The 21,097-nt window shown below is 54.6% G+C and overlaps 1 protein-coding gene across 7 annotated transcripts; it reads left to right on the top strand.

Moving 5' to 3' along the window:
* Positions 1-4,931: 4,931 nt before the first annotated feature.
* IBA57 (iron-sulfur cluster assembly factor IBA57) lies at positions 4,932-20,993 on the top strand. Of its 7 annotated transcripts, none has more exons than XM_054518850.1 (4): positions 5,379-5,647; positions 10,100-10,231; positions 13,445-13,785; positions 13,878-20,993. In XM_054518850.1, exons 2-4 carry the CDS (start codon positions 10,221-10,223, stop codon positions 14,267-14,269), a joined length of 744 nt encoding a protein of 247 aa, XP_054374825.1. In that variant the 5' UTR covers positions 5,379-5,647; positions 10,100-10,220; the 3' UTR covers positions 14,270-20,993. The 7 variants fall into 7 exon arrangements, with proteins under 7 accessions (XP_002809384.1, XP_054374834.1, XP_054374825.1 ...); XM_054518855.1 differs by having other exon boundaries at positions 5,440-5,647; positions 10,100-10,227; XM_063724850.1 differs by lacking the exon at positions 5,379-5,647 and adding an exon at positions 9,502-9,636.
* Positions 20,994-21,097: the final 104 nt, after the last annotated feature.

Below are 21,097 nucleotides of genomic sequence, written 5' to 3'. Positions count from 1 at the left end.
GCCAATCTGCTTTCCTCAGTCCATCTATTCAAGTCTTAGTGTCATCTGGAAATGCACTCACAGACACGCCTAGAATAATGTGTGACCCCAGATATGGGCACCCTGTGGCCCAGTCAAATGGACACATAAAATGAACCATCACAGGCCAAGCACTGTCTCAAGTCTGTCATCCCGGCACTTTGGGAGGCTGAGATGGGAGCATCACTTGAGCCCAGGAGCTCAAGACGAGCCTGAGCAACACAGACCCCATGTCTACAAAAAATTTAAGAAGTAGCTGGGCATGGTGGGTGGGAGGGTCACTTGAGCTAGGGAAGTCGAGATTGCAGTGAGCTGTGATGGCACCACTGCACTGCAGCCTGGGCAACAGAGCAAGACCCTGTCTCAAAATAAATAAAATTAGCCATCACAGGCAGACTGGAGGCAGAACTGCTTCTTCTTTGGGAAACTTTAGTCTTTGGCTATATATCTAGATATAGATATAAAAATAGTATATAGTATCTATGTCTATATTTTCTATGATTTTGTTTCTCTGGAGAACCCTGGCTAGTACACATCCCCCCAGCCAGAGCTGTTCAAAGGGCACCCCAGCTTCGAGGGAAGCTGGCAATGATCTCAAACTTGGAGCGTGTGCCCGTTGGGACTGCCATAGCACCGCACCATGCACTGGGTGCCTTAAAGAACAGACACTGATTATCTCACAGTCCTAGAAGGGAAGGCCAAGGTTAAGGTGTGGGTGAGGCTGGTTCCTCCTGCAGCCTCCCTCCTTGGCCCGTGGATGCCATCTCCCCTCTGTGTCCTCACACGGCTGTCCTTCTGTGTGCATCTGTGTCCTAATCTCCTCTTCTTTTAAGGACACCAGCCACCGTGGATTAGGACCCACCCCAATGAACTCATTTTAACTTAATCACCTCTTTAAAGGCTTTGTCTCCAATTATAGCCACATTCTGAAGTTCCTGGAGGTTAGGACTTCAACACAGGAGTTTTGAGGGGACAATTCTGCCGGTATTAGAGGGTATATGGCCAGTGGGAAGCTGGACTGCCACAAGAGAAGGGGAGACAGGACCCTGGGACAGACCTCCCTTCTTGAAGACTTGGGGGTGGGTGGGCCACATCAGGTTTGTGAGCATCTGCTGGTGGGCTTAAGCTCTGTTACCACACCCTCCCAGCAGGATGGCCCTAGCCAGGAGAGGCTGTGCAAGCCGAAGCCTCCATGCCATCTGCTAGTCCTCCCTCTAAGACCGAGTCCTGGATAATCTGGACATTCCCACAATGTCATGCCTGAGCCCACACCACCATGCAGGCCTGGCGTCTCCCACTACAGCGGGACGTGGTATCTTAGTTGCTCCAGTCTGCGGACCCCCAGAGGCTAAACCCATCTCATACTCCTGGCGCTTATCAGTCACTTTTAGAAAACCCCTGCCTTGGTTTCCCCAGTCATCTGGGGTGGCCACGACGGTGATGAGCTGAGCCTGGCACTGCTGACACCACAGCCCCCCTCCCTCCTCTGTCCTGCATCTTCCGAGCTCTGGGGCAGGTTGGCAGGGGGACCAGTCGCTGGTGGGCCCGGCCCTGTACACAGCAGGACACAGCCAGAGCAGGCGGTGCTGGAGCAGGCTGGCGGGATGGGACTCCATGTCTCACCTCCATCCGTTTCCACAACCTCAGCCAAAACTCTCGGCTGCTCATGGGAGTGCATAGTGGGGTGGGGGGACATCTGCTCAGAGACTCCCCCAGAATAGGGCAGTGGCGCTCTCCTTCCTCTAGGAAGGGAGGAAGCCCTGAGGCGAGAATAACAGGAAACCACCTTCCTGCCACCCCACACAGTACCTGGGAAGCAGGGGCTGCGACCCCCACGCCCAGGCATTTTCCAGTTCTCACTCCCCTGGCCCCTGCTTCAGCCTGGTCCCTGAAGCCAGGACGGGGGCGGGGTTTCCTCCCCCAGGTGCCAGGCCCCAGTCCCCTGCCTGCTGATAAGGAGAACAGCAGCCCGGGTGGCTGGCCAGGCTGGTGTAGAGGGTCCAGGAAGGCTTCTTGCAGGTGGCCTGGAGCTATGGCCTCACATGGCTCTGGCACTGGAATGTGGCCCCCGGGACCCTGGAGCTGAAAGCTGTTTCCTTTGAGTCCATTCGAACTGAAGTGGCCCCTGGTGTTGGTGGTGGCTTCTTTGGGGTGGCGGGGCCTAGGCAGGACAGATTGGGAGCCAGTGGTCCCAGCTCGGGGCACCAGGTTGCCGCACGCCTTTCCTGCTGCCGGTGCAGGGGTGGAAGCAAATTCCTCCTCTGGCTGAGGACCAAGCTGACGTGAGGCTAGAAGAACTCGACCCCCGCCCGTGGGTGTTGTCTGCGCCACTCCCTGCCCCGGGTTTCATCCTGCCTGCCTTCCGCTCTGTCCGCATGGGGCTGCCCGGGGGTTACCGGGTCACCCTCAGGAATGCCAGGCTCCGGCAGAGGAAGGGGTGGCGGCTGCAGCCAGTGGCTAGGGAGTGCATTCTAGGCCTGGCCTATCTCAGTCAGGAAGCTGGCGGCTGGCGGGGGACTGAGGCCCAGGGACCTTGGGGGACCCGGCTGATTCGCTCCAGGCCCCTCACCATGTCCTGACCCTCGCCTGGTTGGGCAGGCAGGGATCCGGGGCCTCACAGGGCTTGGGGCACGTGGGGATGCCGTGAGGAGGGTTCAGAAGGGCAAGCAGGAGCTCCAGGGACGAGGAAGATGCAGTGAAGAGAGTGGGCTAGCGGCAGGACCTCCATGGCCACGTCCAGGGCCTGCGGGAATTCGCTGACTGCCCAATGTCACCTGAGCCCCTAAGGCATGCCAGGTGTTGGCCCAGGCCCTCGGGACATGGCAGAGAGCTATGGCAGGGATTCTCTGCTTGGCCAAACTCCAGCCGGGATCTGGAACCTTCTCCTAGGCCCATCTGTGCACTTGCTTAGAAAATCCAGTTTTACTAAGAGCCCTACTGAGTCAGTTTAGCCAGAACCCCACACCCTGGATATCTCACCCTCGATGACATCCAATCAGGCCCTCATCCTCCACCGTCCCCTGGTGATATCTGATCACCCTGCCTGCCTAGAGCAAGGACCCTGTGAGGTGGGTTTAGCCAGACCCCTCAGCCCTGATGTCTCCTTAGTCATTCCCACCCACAGACCCCACGCTGCTCCTCAGCTTCTCCACCCTCTGCCCTGCTGTGTTGGGGTTGAGCTCCATCTCCCCCAAGGCCACCAGGCAGGGCCCCACACCACATGATGCGCCTTGGTGCAGTCTTCCTCACTGACGTTACTACGCATCACGAGGAATTTTTTTATTCAACAGATACACAAAGACCTCTGCTTGCCGGGACTCTGCACCATAAAGACACATTGAATAAGTTTTCTTTGGTGCTTTGAGTGGAAGACGGTGGAGAGGGGAATGTCAACAGGGTACATGGGCACCAGGAGGCCAGCAAGGCAGGGATGGCTTGGACCAGGGCAGTCAGACTCTAGGGCTGAAGGCTGCTAGGGCCACCATGTAGATGCGTCACCTACTACCAGGGAAAGTGGCCACTGTACAGGGCTGCTCAGCAGGGGGCATGGAACATCATTCCTCGAGAAAGCACAGTGGGGTGGATATGTCATAGCAGTGTGCGGTTCCTGCCTAAATTGTCCTCTGTGAGTTCAGCTGTGAAGAGAACACGAGAGTCATCGGAAGAATGTCCTGTGGGAGGACAGGCTGGGCTCTGGGGGAGCTTGGAGTCCTGCACTAAAGAGGACTATAGACACATGATGGCGGTGACCCTGGCCTGAAAAAAGCAGAAGTTACCAAGGATGTGATTTGAAGCTGTGATTGTGTCTCGTCATGTCACACTGGTAAGGGATGTGGAGGGGTTGTGGGCTGGATGGTGCCTGACCTTATCCGTGGAGACACTTGGGGATGGAGCCTCCTGCCACCTGCAGCTGAAGTCCCAGTGGTCCCGCAAATGAAAAAAATGACACAACAGCCACACGTGGACAGTTGGCGAACTGGTACGAAAGAGGAAGCGGCCGGGTGCTGTAGCTCATGCCTGTAATCCCAGCACTTTGGGAGGCCAAAGCCCGTGAATCACTTGAGCCTAGGAGTTTGAGATCAGCCTGGACAACATGTGGAGACCGTTTCTACAAAAAATACAAAAATTAGCTGGTGTGGTGGCTAGCGCCTGTAGTTCCAGCAACTCAAGAGGCTGAGGCGGGAGGACTACGTGAGCTCCGGAGCTTGAGGCCAGCCTGGGCAACATAACCAAAACCCTGTCTTTACAAAAAATAAAAATAAAAATAAAATGCTGATACATGCTAGACCATGGATGGACTTTGAGAATACTATACTGAGTGAAATAAGCCATCGCAAAGGACAAATCCCGTAGGATTCTGCTCCTGTGAGGTCCCTAAGAGGAGGCACGCTCATGGAGCCAGAGGGTACAATGGGAGCTCCAGGGGCTCGGGAGTGGGTGTTTCACAGGGAGTTTCAGGTTGGGAGGATGAAGAGGTTCTCGAGATGGGTGGCGGTGCCCGACATGGGTGGGTGAAAACGAGGAAGGCCACCGAATGGGACATGGGATGGCGCTTAAGAGGTGGGCAGAAACCTCGTTACCTACCGAGGGTGGAGCCTACGTGCTGACGGATAGGCCGAGTCCCCGCCCCGAAACACACCCCGCGCACGATGCTCCGCCCCACACGCATGCCCCACCCACGCAGCAGGCACGCTCGCCCCACCCGCCCCTTTCAGCCCGGGCGCGGCCCTGCTCCTCACGCACGCGCTCTCAGTCGGCCCCGACCGGCGCTGCTCCGCCCCTCAAGCACGCACGTTCCGTTCACCCCTCACGCACGCACTCTGCGCCCGCCCCTCCCCGTCTCCCTCCGGCGGCCACCGCCAGGGGCCGCTGTGGCACTCGCCCCTCCCGCTTCCTTGGGCCCTTCCCGCTGCCCCACTCTTGTCCAAGATGGCGACCGCGGCGCTGCTTCGAGGCGCCGCTCCGGGGCGCGGCGGCCCGGCCTGGCGCTGGCGGCTGCGCGCGGCCCCAAGGTGCCGCCTGGCCCACAGCTCCTGCAGTCCTGGTGGGGACCCAACGGCCGGAGCAGCCTGGACCTGCTTCCGGCTGGACGGGCGCACCCTGCTGCGCGTGCGCGGCCCCGACGCGGCGCCCTTCCTGCTAGGGCTGCTGACCAATGAACTGCCGCTTCCGAGTCCCGCGGCCGCGGGGGCCCCGCCTGCTGCGCGCGCGGGCTACGCTCACTTCCTGAACGTGCAGGGCCGGACGCTCTATGACGTCATCTTGTACGGGTGAGCGCGCGCTGGGATGGAGCTTGGGGGCGGGCACCCAGGGGAGTGGCCAGGGACCGGCACCCAGGGGCAGGGCGGGCGGGCGCCCCGGGCCTGCAGAGGGCGTGGGGGGTGGGCACCCGGGGAGGGCCGGGATGGGGTGGAAGCTCAAGGGTGGGTGGGCCAGCGACTGGCACTCAGGGTCAGGCACCCAGGAGATTCCACTTGAGATGGACACCCAGGGGAAGCTCACCCAGGGCCCAGCACTCGGGGAAGGGCACCCAGAGGAGAGCTTGGCTCGTCACCCAGGGATGGGTCAGCGACTCCTCCAGGGGAGGCCTGGGTTCCAGCCCACCATATCAGAGCAGAGGCGTCTCTAGGTGGGCACCTCCCAAGTGGGTCACCTGGTGACCCTTCTCCCTCTGCAGGGACAAGGGGTTCAGGGGCCCCGCCTGGTGGCAGAGCTGTGTTTCTGAGTGACAGCTTGTGGTGACACTCCCGAGTTCTGTTTACCTTGTGTTTCCCTGTGTCTCCCCATAGCTGGTCACATTGGCATTTGGCTCAGTCATCTGTGCTGACATCACGACTGTCAGTGATGTTCATGCCGGGTCAGGGCCTTGACTGCTTACAGCCTTGGGTTTCCCTTGCCCAGCTTCCAGGGACCTGGATCCCTGAAACCTCCGCCCGGTGAAGTGGATCTGGTTCGTGGCCGTCTGCCTGCTGTCTCTGCTATGGCGGACCCTGTTCTTGTTCTCTTCAGCTTACTCCTGTGTTTTGGTTTCAGAGGATGGACACCTTTTTAATGACTTTCTGAGCTACGTGGGATGAATTTTTGGACTCATTGTGTCTCTGCTAGTGGCTTTACCTGATATCCTGGCTGGGTGTAAAAATCTAGCTTGGAAATTGTCACCGAGAATGTTCACATCACAACTTTGTTTTCTCGCTGCCAGCTTTTCTGAGAAGTCTGGTGCCGTTCTTATTGTTCTTATTTGTACGTAAACTGTGTTTTTCTCAGAAGCTTTTCTTTATCCTTGATGTCATGAAATGTCATGCTGATGTGTCTTAGTTTGGGCTTTTTCCATATCACATCTCAGGGCACTTAATGGGCTCTTTAAATCTAGAACCAGAGTTGGTGAAATACGGTCCTGAGGTCAGACCCAGCCCATTGCCTGTATTTATAATAAAATTCTCTGGGAACCCCACCCATTGGATTCCAGGTGGTCTGGGGCTTCTTTTTTTTTTTTTTTTTTTTTTTTTTTGAGATGGAGTTTTGCTCTTGTTGCCCAGGCTGGAGTGCAATGGCACAATCTTGGCTCATTGCAACCTCTGCCTCCAGGATTCAAGAGATTCTCCCACCTCAGCCTCCCAAGTAGCTGGGACTATAGGTGCCTGCCACCATGCCCGGCTAATTTTTGTATTTTTAGTAGAGACAGGGTTTCACCATATTGGCCAGGCTGGTTTCAAACTCCTGACCTCAGGTGATCCACCCGCCTCGGCCTCCCAAAGTGCAGGGATTACAGGTGTGAGCCACTGCGCCCGGCCTGGGGCTGCTTTTATCTAGAGTGGTAGAGTTGTGGCACGAGTGTGGCCCTCAAGCGTAAGTTATTCACTGGCCCTTTACAGAAAAAGTGTGCCCACCCTAGCTCAATAGGCTTAAATCTTCATGTCCCAGTTCAGAGATGTAGTCATCATAGTCTGTCTTATGTATTCATTACATTCTGTCTAGCTGCTTTAATTTCTTCATCTTAAGAACTACAGTCTTGGATTCTCTTGAGCCTTCTATGTTAGTACTTTGCTGTTCACATGTTAGCCTTACAATGATGTTGTTTTTGGTTCCCAAATTCCCTTCCATATTTCTGTAGTCCTCTCGTCCTTTTCCCTTTGAGTCCTAGTTCTACTGAATTCCTATTCTTAATAAGTGTTTTGTGGCGTAAAGTACAGCTGACTTTGCACTACATAGATCACTTATACATGGATTTTCCTTCACCTCTGCCACCCTGAAACGGCAAGACCAACCCTTCCTCTCCTTCCTCCTCCTCAGCCTACTCAACATGGAGACCATGAGGATGAAGACGTTTATGGTGATCCATTTCCATTCAGTGAAGAGGAATTACATTTCCTCTTCCTTAGGATTTTCTTCCTGGGATTTGTAGCTTACCATATTGTAATACAGTATATAATAGCATAAAACATAAAAAATACGTGTCACTTGACTGTGTATGTTATACATAAGGCTTCCAGTCAACAGGAATCTGTTAGTAGTTAAGCTTTTGGGGAGTCAAAGCTTAAAGGTGGGTTTTCAACTGTGTGGGGGCCAGTGCCCCTAGCCCTTGCATCATTCAAGGGTCAGCTGTCTGTCCTTTCTGTGTCTCAGGGCTTTTTCCTCTTCATCCTTTCTTGCCTGGTCTGGAGCTTGTCTGCAGACCTACTGGGCCCCAGCTCCCCTTACCAAGCATATGCTTGGTGGCTCTTCTGTGGCTTTCTATTTGCTCTCATTGTGGGGGTCTCTGTCCTCGAGGTCTGCAGGAGGAGTTAATTTTCTTTGCTTGTGCTGGGTGTCTGGTGTGTCCGCCACTGTTCTGAGTGCTGAGGGCTTTGGAGGCGGCTCTGTTCTTCCCCAGCTCAGCACTGAAGGGTGTCGTCATCCAACTCTGGTCTCCCTTCTGAGATGTGACACAAAGTCACAGGCCAGGGAGCTCCACTCTGAGGGGTCAGGTGGGGCGGGACCATCCTCCATGGGATTCAGCATCCGTGTAATAATACTTGAAACCCTCTAGCTTCAGTTCTGTTGGAGTTCATGGCCCTGTTTTTCCTCAGCCATCAGAAGAGGGACACAACAAGGTCACCTCCTTGAGTGGCTCCCCAGGGGTGGTGGGCGACAGGTGTCCAGATGCCACCCCTCCCAGCCGTGTGGCATGGGTGGGCTTAGGGCTGTGCTCTTTGGGCACGTTTAGTTCAATTCATGAGGTTACACTCTTTTCCTTGTCGGGCTGCTGTTGGCTGTTGACCTCCCTCTTTGTGGTTCGCCCCCTCTGGTCACTCCTCTGGGGAGAGGGCAGCCCGCAGGTCAGGGACCACCTCTCCCTGGAAGCCTCTGTGTGTTCCTGCTTCTCTGGTCATTCCCTGCCCATCATTCCTTCATGGTTTTTTCCTGACTGTAGGATTTTTTATTTCAACTCTGATACTTAATATATCATCCTAAGCCATCGCTTCCTTCAAGCACCCTATTCTTGGTTCCTGGATGTAGCGCCTTCTTTCAGATGAAACTATAGTTTTTTGGTTGTTGTCTTTTAATAGGAGTTGCTTTTTAGAGCAGTTTTAGGTTCTCAGCAAAAGAGCAGAATGTGCAGAGATTTCCCATATTACCTTACAACTTCCCCCATCATCAACATCCCCCACCAGAGTGCTGTTTTCATCACAACTGATGAACCTCTGTTGACATGCCATCATCACTTGGAGTGCAGTTTCCATGAGGGCTCACTCTTGGCTTGATGTGTTCATGAGTTAGGCAAATGTATGATGACACATTGTAGCATCACATACAGTAGTGTCACTGCCTTGAAATCCTCTGTGCCCCGCCCATCCATCCATTTCCCCTAACTCCTGGCCACCACTGATGTTTTCAGCGTCTCCATAGTTTCATGCTTTCCAGAATGTCCTGTAGTTGGACCCATGCATCTGTAGCCTCTTCACATTGGCGTCCTTCACTTAGTGATATGCGTTTAGATTCCTCCATGTTTTTTCATAGCTTGACAGCTGATTTCTTTTTTTTTTTTGACAGAGTCTTGCTCTTTCCCCCAGGCTGAAGTGCAATGGTGCAATCTCGGCTCACTGCAACCTCTGCCTCCCAAGTTCAAGCAGTTCTCCTGCTTCAGCCTCCTAAGTAGCTGGGATTGCAGGCATGCACCACCATGCCCAGCTAATTTTTGTATTTTTTTTTAGTAGAGACGGGGTTTCACCATGTTGGTCAGGCTGGTCTCGAACTACTGACCTCATGATCCGCCCGCCTCTGCCTCCCAAAGTGCTGGGATTACAGGCGTGAGCTATGGCGCCCGGCCAACAGCTTAAGTTCTTTTGGTACTGGTTAGTATTCCATTGTCTGGATGGACCACAGTTCACTTGTCCACTCATCTACTGAGGGACATGTTGGTTGCTTCCACGTTTTGGCAATTATGGATAAAGCTGCTGTAAACATCCATGTGCAGGTTTTCATATGGGTCTGAGTTTTTTGTTTTTTTTTTTTAGACACAGGGTCTCGCTCCATTGCCCAGGCTGGAGTGCAGTGGCACAGTTACAGCTCACTGTACCTTCAAAATCCTGGGCTCAAGTGATCCTCCCACCTCAGCCTCCCAAGTAGCCAGGACTACAGGTAGTTGATGTCTCACTATGTTGCTGGGGCTGGTCTTGAACTCCTGGGCTCAGGCGATTCTCCTGCCTCAGCTTCGCAAAGTGTTGGGATTGCGGGCATGAGCCACCATGCCTGGCCTCCTTGGGGTCCCTTTCTATCAGTTGGTTTTGATCTCTTCATGTAGGAGGCAGAGAAAGGCTGTAGGGTCATGTTGCAGGTAGGACTGTGGTCCAGTGGCCTTGCTGCGAGCTGGCTGGGGCAAGGATGTGGACTCAGTGCAGGGCTCAGCAGGCCCAAGAGTGTCAGGGCTGTGGCCTTGTGTCTGGCCAGCACTGAGGAGCAGGAGAGACTTGTCAGGCCTCTGGTGGCCTGGAGAGGAGGGAGCAGAGAGAAGGGAAGGAGTCAGGCCGGGTCCCAGGGCAGTGTTTTCCTGAACATGACTGGAAACCCTTGGATCTGATGGCCAGGGGACCGTTTCTTTCAGCTGGCTGGGCCAGAGGCACCCCTGACCTCCCTCCTCTTCCTGCGCCCTTGCTCCCACCAGGGCTTCTGGGCTCAGCAAACAAAAGCGCAGGACACCCAGGTCCGTCTCAGACGAGCAACGGATGATCTGTAGGTACATCCTATGCGGTATTTGGGATATACTAAAAAAAGTAATTTGTCGTCGATGTGAAATTCTGATTTAACCAGGTACCCTATATTTTCTTTGGCAACCCTGTCCCCTGTGCCCCTCAGCGGTATCTGGAAATATTTTTGGTTGTCATGATGGGGTGGGGTACAGGCCAGGGGTGCTGCTTAGCATCTGGACAGCCCCCACTATGGAGAATGATGAGGCTGAGAAAGCTCCCCAGGCCGGGGCTCTCCTGTGCGGCAAGTCTCCTGGCAGTCTTCAGGTGTGGCAGGGGTTGGGGTGGGCCCGGGGGTCACATCCCAGCTCAGCTGGTCCTGAGAAGCTGCCTGGTAGACAGTCACCAGCACAGAGAGCTGGAAAGTGCCCTCAACCCCAGAACCTGGGTCCTGTGAGGACATCCAGCCTGTGTGAGGCCAGGGAGTGCTCAGCAGATGGGGGCAGCAGGGGGTGTCAGCATGGGTGGGGGTTCCTGCCAAGGCAGGCAGCTGAGCTGGCCCCACCTCAGAGTGCGGGGGCCCTCAGCTTGATCTTCTCTGGGCTCCACTCTTGACTGATGGACCCATGGGGCACCTTGGCCCCACCCTGCCTGCCCTCCCCCAGCTCCTGCCCTTGCCCTGTAGGGCTCTGCAGCCTCCCCTGTGCCTGTGTGTCCGGCTCACTAGACCCTGGACCTGCGGTCCGTCAGCTCCACTCTAGTCCCCTTACTCTGTCCCTCTACTGGCTGGCGTTGCTCAGCTCCTCCCTGCCTGTCCAGCACCCAGCACCCTGTGCCCATGACCTCACATCTGTCCCTCTGCCAGGGTCCCCCACTCACCTGTGTTTTGGTCCATCTTTGTCTACTGACCCCACTATAGATTTTAAAAATACAAATATGCATGCACGTGGTTAAAAACTCACTGAGGTCAGATGGCTGGGATGAAAGGACTGCCTGCTGCCTTTCCTCTTGTAGTGCTCGGACACCTCTGCAGGGGAAGCTCCTTTTTTTTTTTTTCCACTTCTTATTTTGAGATAATTATAGATTCACAGGAAGTTGCAAAAAAAAAAAAAAAAAAAACCCTGTGGGAGAGATTGCACGGACCTCTCCCCAGTTCCCCTGTTTGCACACACAGGGCATATCTGGAGTCTCTGGATTTGGGTGTCTTACTTTGTGCGTCTGTGCATGCATGTGTATAACTGCGATTTTATCACGTGTGAATACCTGTGGCCATGATCAGGCCCACACGGCTTCCTGCTCCTGCCCCTGAATGGGCACCCCCCAACACCCCGAAACCTGTTCTCAGCTGTAAAATCGTGTCATTTCAAGAGGGTTATAGATGGATGCACTGGCCTGTTACTTTTTGGCCTTACCCTTTTCCCTCGCCATAGTGCCCTCAGATCCACCCACTTCTGTCCATTTCCAGCTCCCTGTTCTTGCTGAGAAGTCCCCCGTGGTGTAGTGACACCTTGATTCTCCCTTTCTGGCCGTTACCAGTAGAGCTGGCTGCTGTGAGCTTTCGCTGCAGGTTTTGTGTGAGCTGCAGTCTTTTTTCTCAGTGATCCATGCCCGGAAGTGAGAGGGCCAGGTCGTGGAGTAGTTGCTTGTTTGGTGTTGTGAGGACCTGCACCCTGTCTTCCAGAGGGCCACCCGTTTTGCCTCCCCACCAGCAGCATGCCAGTGACCTGGTTTCTCCTCATGCTGGCCAGTGTTCAGGTTCGCCACTGCATCTGTCTGGGCCACATCGCCTGTGTTTCCCTGGTGGCATGGTGACCTTTTCGCAGCACACCTGCGGCTGCCCCTCTGTGCTGTCCTTGCTGTTCCTCCTGTCATTTTAGCCCCACGTGTGTAAATGACATATGTTCCCCTCCTTTGTGGGTGTTGTTTTTGATGTCCTGTGACCGCTGTCCTGGAGTGTGGGCCAGCTTCACTGGCTGTCACAGCTGGCTATGCCCACCCTCCCTGTGGCAGGGTCCTCAGTGAGACCTGTGCCCACTGGTTCTGGGTGATGAGCGTGAACATTCTCTGTGGCTGCTGGCACGTGGGCATGACCACAGGGTAGAGTGAGACTGCAGAGATGAGGGCAACAGGCCCCTGCTTGGCACCTGAAGCTCTGGGCAACTGGCAAGGACTGAGCCCTCTCCCGGCTGAAAGGGGCTGGGCCACCTGCTCATGAGCTCATCTCTGGAAGGCCCTCTGGGGGTCTTACTGCCTCCCTGTCTCAGCTCCCACCGGCCTGTGAAGCCCTGTGCAGTCCGCACCTGCAATCAACCCCAGCCATGGAGGTGGATGCACCCCAGGTGTCTCCACTTAGTGCCCCCCACCTGACATGCCCCACGCTGCCCGGCCTCTCCTCTTTCCACCATCCATCTGGTCAGGGGTCATTCTTGTGGTGCCTGCCCAAATCCTCTGAGGAGGGCTGCTTGGAGCGCAGGTCAGAATGGCTCTGGGGCCCCGACTGGTTTCTGAGACTTGGCTTGGGGAGGCAGGTGTTGGGCATGGGCAGAGTGGGCCTCAGGCATGCTGTACCTCCCTGACAACCTCCTGGGCTCCTTGCTCCTCCCTCCTGCCCACCTTAGGGCCCTCGGGCTCCTCGATGGCTTCCCTGGGCTGGAACAGGCAGGTCTGGTTCTCAGTGGCTGTGCGCACCGTTCCCCTGCGGGGCCCTGCCCATCCCTGCTCCTGCATCCAGCGGACTGTTGTCATTTCTGCCCTAGGCTCTGGGACTACTCCGGATGATGCCCTTGGGCAGGCTATTGTAGTTCTGCCAGTCCCTGGGCAAACGAGGTCTGTCTGCGCTGGCCCCTGTGAGCTCGTCTTTGCCTGCTTAGACGAGAGCTCTGGAGGCTCAGCTCCGCACGGCTGTGGGCAGGGCTCTCCATGCACTGGTCCAGGTGTGCCCTGCCTGGCCTGATGGTGCATTGTCTGCACGCACCCTCGCATTGCTGTCGGCGCGGCACTCTGCGCTGGTCTCCATGGTGCCCGCATCTAGCTGTGATGCGTGCCTTGGGAGGCGCTGCCGGGTGTGGCTGTGGGCGTGGCTCCCTGCGGGTGGTGACCTGGGCGCTTGCCTTGAAGGCGCAGCCCCTTGTGGCTGAGGGCAGGGCTCTTTGCGTTGGTCCATGGTGTGCTCCTCTGCCCGGGTAAGGCGCGCTCCGTCATGCAGCCCTTTCTGGCCCACTCAGTTGGTGAGCTGGCATGCACCCCTGCCTCTCTCCCTGCAGGCTCCAGGAACACTCGGAGGAGGTGTCTGGCTTCCTCCTGGAGTGTGATAGCTCCGTGCAGGGCGCGCTGCAGAAGCACCTCGCGCTGTACAGGATCCGGCGGAAGGTCACGGTGGAGCCACACCCGGAGCTGCGAGTGTGGGCAGTGTTGCCCAGTTCCCCTGAGGCCTGTGGGGCTGCATCGCTGCAGGAGAGGGCAGGGGCTGCCACCATCCTCATCCGAGACCCGCGAACAGCACGCATGGGGTGGCGGCTCCTCACCCAGGATGAAGGCCCAGCCCTGGTGCCCGGGGGCCGGCTCGGGGACCTGTGGGATTATCACCAGCACCGATACCTGCAAGGTATGGGTGGGGTGGGCACACTGGGCTGGATTGCACGGGTGGAGCTGGACGATGTTCAGTTCTCGCTGGTTTCCCCCCTCCAATCCCTGCAGGCGTTCCTGAGGGGGTCCGAGACTTGCCTCCTGGGGTGGCCCTGCCCCTGGAGTCCAACCTGGCCTTCATGAATGGCGTGAGCTTCACCAAAGGCTGCTACATTGGCCAGGAGCTGACGGCCCGCACCCACCACATGGGCGTCATCCGCAAGCGCCTCTTCCCTGTCCGGTTCTTGGACCCCCTTCCCACCAGTGGCATCACCCCCGGTGCCACGGTGCTGACTGCGTCAGGACAGACTGTGGGCAAGTTCAGGGCCGGCCAGGGCAACGTGGGGCTGGCCCTGCTGTGGTCAGAGAAGATCAAGGGTCCTCTGCACATCAGAGCGTCTGAGGGTGCTCAGGTGGCCTTAGCCGCATCTGTGCCAGACTGGTGGCCTACTGTCTCCAAGTAGCCCCAAGCCTTGGCTGGCGCAGGCTGATGGGGAGGCTTTTGGCCTCTGTCCAGGGTCTTTCCGTCCCATCTGTCTGCTGTGCCTAGCCCTGGTTCCCATCTGGGAAAGTCCCCCTTGTAGGTGCCCTGCCTGGCCCCACCCATGCTCAGGGGCCCCAGGCACGTGGGTTGTTTTCTCCCTGGGCTTCCTGTGGCCCCAGAGGAGCCCACTGTGTGAGTGCTGAGCTCCAGATGGCGCCGGGCCCCAATCGTGGCTCCACACAGGGTTGTCTGGGAGGATGGGACGGTGTCTGTGGCCAGCACTGGCAGCTTCTGGGCCTTGTACCCCACTCTGCCCAGCATGAGCCTCATGGGGGGTTGGTCCCTGTGCCTGGAAGCTGGGCGGTGTCCAGGATTTGTGGGCTGGGGCTCGGGCTTTCGGAGTTGTTTCACTGTGCTTGCTTTCAGCATGTCTCAGGGTGGGGCTATGCGTGGTCTAGAGGGGTCTGGGGCATTGGATCACGTGGCATGTGGGTGTCTGCACATCAAGGAGCACACAGGGATGAGCCACTAGGTATCCCATGCTGGAGGCTTGTGGAAGGCTGTGCCCATCTCCCATGTTTCCCTACCTCTGTTCCTCCTCAGAGCCCTCCAGGAGCGTGGGGTGGGGGCCAGCGCAGGGCTCAGGAGCCAGCAGGGCAGAGTTCTGCGTGTGTGTGCTGGGTTTCGGCATAGCCTGTGTTTGCAGTGAGAGTGACTTGCTGTCAGTCGTGGGGTACAGCCTCCTGTTCACCCACTGGCTTTCCCCTTCCCACTGAAGTGTGAGCTCCATGTTTCAGGGCATCCATTAAAGAGTGAGCCACAGGCAGCCCCTTGGGAGCTCTGGTTTCATTTTGGGGAGAGGGAGTTGGGGGCTTAGTTTTTGTGATCTGGCTGACTGGACCCTGGGAACAGCTCTCCTTTGAGAACGCCCAGACCTACCAGATGAAGCACTTGGCATGGCTGCAGGCCAGCAGGGGAGGCCTCAGAGGCCCAGGCTAGGCGCGTGGATGCCGAGTCTGCAAAGGACAGCCCCATGGCTGTGAGCTGTCGGCTGCAGGGCGCAGGGCCTGGGGGGCAGGCGTTTGGGCCACCAAGCTGGACCTTAGGGCGGCCACAGAGGGCCAAGCAGGCAGGGAGCCTGTGCAGCCATCCTGGGGGGCCACAGGTGCTCTCTAGAAATCTGTAGCCATAGCGGTTTTGGGGTCAGGGGTCTAAAGGCAGCTCTGAGCTGCAGTGTAGTTTGTGATCACTCAGGAGGAGGGTATAGAGCAGATGGATGGGAGGAAGCAGCTGCAGCTGGAGGGAAGGGGAGGGCCATCCAGCCCTACCCGCTACTGTCAGCTCTCCCATGGGCAGGGAAACAGCTAGGTGGCCCTGACCCCTGTGGTCCTGAGAGCCGGTGGCCTTCAGCCCCTCTTGGACAGGTCATGCTCTGGAAGCCCCCAGCACAGGATGGATTCCAGACCAGCATCCCTGCAACGTTTTCAGCCCCACTGGCTGCTGCTTTAAACTGGCATGGAGACATTTGATCAGCTTCCCGGCCAGTTTTCTCTCCAGCTCAGCCAGGAGTGGGTGCCTGTGGCCTGTGTCACCAAGAGCTGGTGTCTCCTGCATGAGGGGCATGCACCCCTGGAATGAGGGTCTGTGCCTCAAGCTCAAAGTGTCCCGGCTCCCTCATCTGCCTGAAGTTGCCTGGCTTTTCCAGCAAGGCCTCCTTGAGTGCTGCAGCATATGGGAGCATGCTAGCCTGTCCAGTGGGTGTGGCTGGGTGAGGGCTGGGAGGTGAGCCAGGAAGGAAGCATTCCACTCCAGAGTGAGGTGCCGCCTGAGCCATCCTGTGCCCCCTTAGTGTCTTCAGGTCTCTGTAGGTGTCAGGATCTCAAAATACTTGGCTCAGATCAAACACATTCCGTGTTCTTCTGTGTCTTTTTTTTTTTTTTTTTTTTTTTTTAGTTGGAGTCTTGCTCTGTTGCCCAGGCTGGAGCGCGGTGGCGCAATCTCTGCTTACTGCAACCTCCGCCTCCCAGGTTCCAGTGATTTTCCTGCCTCAGCCTCCTGGGTAGCTGAGACTACAGGCACATGCCCCATGCCCGGCTAATTTTTGTATTTTTAGTAGAGATGGGGTTTTACCATGTTGGCCAGGATGGTCTCGATTACAGGCATGAGCCACTGTGCCCAGCCTCTTGTGTGTCTTTAAAAAGGAAAGTGTCAGTCAACAAAAGAGCCCCTCTGTCATACAAACCAAATCAGTTTTCACCAAAATGTCCGTAGTCCTCTCAGAAAGGCCTGGCCTTTAGGACCTTGGAAGCAGGCCCTAAAGCGCATCGGGTCAGAGCTTTGTGTTCAGGAACACTGGGATCTGCTGAGAGCTGGTGTAGCCGCTCCAAAACTGCACAGTGCTCTTCCTGTCTGCTTTAGTTTGTGTTGTAAAAACATAGGAAGTTCATGTGTATGTATGTGTGTGTGAATTCAAGGCATAAGGTGCAGTTGTGTTATGTGGGTATAGTGCATGGTGGTGCAGTCTGGGCTTCTTACCCTCACCCCTCCTGCCTCCCCTCATTAGAGTCCCCCACATCCGCCTTCCACTTTCTGAGCCCACATTGCCTGTTGGGCAGCTCCTGGTTATGAGGCAGGACATGTGGTGTTTGACTCTGTTTCTGAGCTGTTTTACTTAACACAGTGTATGGTGTAGGAAAGCATGCTTATATTTTCCTTTCAAAGCCAGATACGGGCGGGTATGGTGGCTCATGCCTGTGATCCCAGCACTTTGGGAGGCCGAGGCAGGAGAATTGCTTGAGCCCAGGAGTTTGAGAGCAGCCTGGGCAACATATCAAGACTCTGTCTCTTAAAAAAAAAAAAAAAATTAACCAGGCATGGTGGTCCACACCTGTGGTCCCATCTATTCGGGAGGCTGAAGTGCGAGGATCACTTGAGCCCAGGAGGTTGAGGCTGCAGTGAGCTGTGATTCTGCCACTGCACACCAGCCTGGGCAACAGAGCAAGACCCTATCTTAAAACAAAGAAAGAATAAAAAAGAAGAGAAGTTGCAGCTGGTAGTATTTCCAGAGCCCGGCAGACAGTGTAGAAACTGTGAGAAACCCACCTCCAAATCAGGCCTTAGATAGAAAACATCCTAAGAAGTATACATTCATTGTAAAATCATCATCGTCATCATGTTCTAATCCCCAAGGAGACAAGCTCCCTGTTCTGTGTTCTTGTATGAGATGGTCAGTCAAGTGCAGCCCGAGAGGAGAGGCAGGAGCCTGGGAGAGCCTCTGCCAGACCTTTCCTGGCGCTTCCCCAGGAAAGGCAAGGCAGGGCAGGTGTGTGGCCGACCAGCTGGAGTGATTTCCATGGGCTCCAAGCTGTAGGAGTGGTTCCTGGCTGCCAGAGTGCTCTGGCCAGATAGAGGTGGGTTCTGGACTGGTGAAGCTGCATTGCAGAGGCGTGCACACCCAGCTGGGCCCTTATCTGTAAGGACTGGCTGGCCTGGGAGGGGCAGTCTCCTAGCCAGAAGGTGGATTTTTTTTTTTTTGAGATATCAGAACATCCTAAGGTACAGGGAAGAAATTGTAAACACACACACACAGTACCATAAACAAGGCCCAGCAGAAAGAGAGACAGAAGCACACACACCAATGTTCTGATCCTAGAGTAAGCAGACACATCACATGGAATGAGGATGTTTAATATACTTGAAGAAAACAATTTATGCGCAGGAAGCAAGAGACTATAAAAATGACCAAGCAGATTTTAAAAAGAGAACTTGTTGAAATAAAAATAAAATATTCTAAAAAATAATCCATGATGTGTTTCCTGAAGAATCGGCAACTGTTTGAAGAAATGACCCCAAAGTGCAGCACGGAAAGACAGAGCTGGAAAATACGAGATGGGATGAGACAAGAAGATGGAGAGTTTAGTATGGCATCCGCAATTTACGAGTAATTCCAGAAGGAGGGGAAAGAGAATATGGGGTGGAGGCAAGTATTCAGAGAAATACGACTGAGAACTTCCCCAAACCGACAGGAGCCCCTGCTCCTTAGGTTCAGGAATCCAGTGGCTCCCAAGAACATAGTTAAAAAGCTCTACCCAAACAGTCACGTCTTGGTGAAAGTACAGAATCTCATGACAGAGATCTTAAAAGAAGGCAGAAAAGAAAGAGATTTTCTGGAAAGAAGAAAATAAGTGGTTGATTAAAAGCAACAGTGGAAGCCAGAAAGATAGTAAATAATATCTTCAAAGTCCTGGGAGAAAATAGTGATAGCCTAGAATTGTGTACCCAGAAAATCCATCTTTCAAGAATGAGGGGCCAGGTGCAGTGGCTCACGTCTGTATTCCCAGCACTTTGGGAGGCCAAAGCAGGTGGACCACCTGAGGTCAGGAGTTCAAGACCAGCCTGACCAACATGGTGAAACCCTGTCTCTACTAAAAATACAAAAATTAGCTGGGTGTGGTGGCATATGCCTGTAATCCCAGCTACTCGGGAGGCTGAGGCAGGAGAATCACTTGAACCCAGGAGGCAGAGGTTGCAGTGAGCCAAGATTGTGCCATTGCACTCCAGCCTGGGCAATAGAATCAGACTCTGTCTCAAAAAAGAAAAAAAAAAAAAGAGGGCTAAAGGCATTTTCATACTAGGAAACTGCCCTCGCTCCTGAGTTTGCTGCCAGCAGAGCCTAGAGCATCTAAGGCATGTCTGGGCTTCTAGTAAGGGATCCTGTGGGGAAGCTGGAGATGGAAGAAGGAATGAATAGGCAGGAAGGTGAATTTGTGGGCATGTCTAAAACACCACATCTAGAAGTCTCTGCTTAGAATGCCTAGTTTTGGAGTTTATAAAGATGCCACATGTGAGTTGGGAGAGAGGTGCCCAAACCTACAGTGTTCTAAATCCCCCTACTGGTGGGAAGGAGGGCACGGACACTGACTTCAGCATCTGTTACAAGGCTTATCAAAGTTTTCAGATAATCTCTAAAAGAATGGAAATATATCTTCCAAACTATAGAGGGAAGACCATGGAATTTAAAAGCCAGTCCTTCAAGGAGAAATGAACAAACTCAAAATCGTAGTTGGGAGTTTTTTGTTTTTTGTGTTTTTTTTTTTGAGACAGGGTCTTACTCTTGCCCAGGCTGGAGTGGAGTGGCATAAACATAGCTCACTACAGCCTCAACCTCCTGGGCTCAGATAATCCTCCTGCCTCAGCCTCCTGAGTAGCAGGAACTACAGGTGTGAGTCATCACACTCAGCTAATTATTTTTTTTTTCTTTACTTTTTGTAGAGATGGGGGTCTCACTGCATTGCTCAGGCTGGTCTTGAATTTCTGGGCTCAGGTGATCTTCCCACCTCAGCCTCCAGAGTAGCTGGGACCACAGGTGCATGCTAATTTTTAAAATTTTTTGTTTTTAAATGCTGGCCTTCAACTCCTGTCCCCAAGTAGTTGGGATTGGGGCATGAGGCACTGTGCCAACTTCATGTTGAAATTGAATTGCCATTCTAACAGTGTTAAGAGATGGGGCCTTTAAGAGGTGATTAGGCTGTGAGGACTCCACTCTCCAAGGGTGGAGTTAATGTTATGAAAGGGTGAGTTCAGCCCGCTTGTGCCTCTCTTGCCCTCCAGTGTTCAAAGCACCATCTTGGAGGCGGAATTCCCAAGTCGGCCAGTTCCTGGATCTTGGACTTTCCGGTCTCCAGAACTGTGAGCCAATAAACCTCTGTTCCTTATGAATGAGTCAGCTGCAGGTATTCTCTTGTAGCAGCACAAATGGAGGCAGACACTTCCTTCACCAATCCCATGGGAGGCCCACTCCTGTGAGCTGCCTCCAGTTCCCCAGGCCACAGACTCCATCAGGGCTCACGTGGAGCCGTCCCTGTCTCACCTGGAAGCTCTTCTACTCCTCTGGCCAGCCTGGGCATCTCCACCCAATATGAGTGATGGCAGCTGATTCCCTTGCTTTAGCAAGCTGGCAGTAAGGAGTGTTTGCCTGTTCTCATTCAGGGGTCTCTGCATCTCCACACTTGGACAGGTTGTGTGTACATACATTTTCCTGTCCTTCTAGTAAGCCCTTGGGGTGGAGCTCTGGGTCACAGGGCAGGAAAGCTCAGTGTTGCTAGGAACTGCCAGACATTTTCCTGGAGTGAGTGCAGCATTTACATTTCCACCAGAAGTGTGCCAGGTTCCTGTTGTCCTGCGTCCTTGCCAGCACTTGGTGCTGTCAGTCTTCTTAGTTTCCATTTAGAGATTTAGTGTTTAAATTTTGAACATCTTGGGTGAACGCCTTGTTTGGGAAAAGTAAGAAAAAGGGTCTGTCTGGCTATGGGCCATAGAGACCCAGGGCAGTGCTCCACGTGCCAACCCTGGGGCAGGGAGCCCAAGCTAGGACTGTGACTGTCTGGGCTGTGGGCATCTGACCATCTCCAGTATCCCCGTCTTTGATTTCCCTGGCGATGATGCTATCTTAGTTTGTGCTCGTCGGCATTTGTGAGAGAAATTTGTGGGAGAATTTGTGGGAGAATTAATACATTTTGTTTTATGTCAGACTCTCTCACAGTGAGAAGTTCTCAGGGACAATAATAGCAGGGGGTCCTGCTGAAGAAAAACTGGGAGATGACTGAGCTCTGGTCCATCTTTCATTGATTCATTCATTTCTTCATTCATTCAACCATGTATTGAATGCTTATAGCCAATGAAAATAAAGTACACAGTATATTTTATTGCTACGGGCTCTATGGTGAAAAATGAAGCAGGAAAGCGGGACAGGGTGTGTGTGGTGGGTCCGGGGTGTGTGCGGTGGGACGGGGTGTGTGCGGTGGGGACG

This window comes from Pongo abelii, chromosome 1 (genome assembly GCF_028885655.2).
Source record: "Pongo abelii isolate AG06213 chromosome 1, NHGRI_mPonAbe1-v2.0_pri, whole genome shotgun sequence".
NCBI classification, from domain to species: domain Eukaryota; kingdom Metazoa; phylum Chordata; class Mammalia; order Primates; family Hominidae; genus Pongo; species Pongo abelii.
The sequence above is the reverse complement of the archived record's forward strand: the minus strand, read 5'-3'. Positions and strand labels throughout refer to the sequence as shown.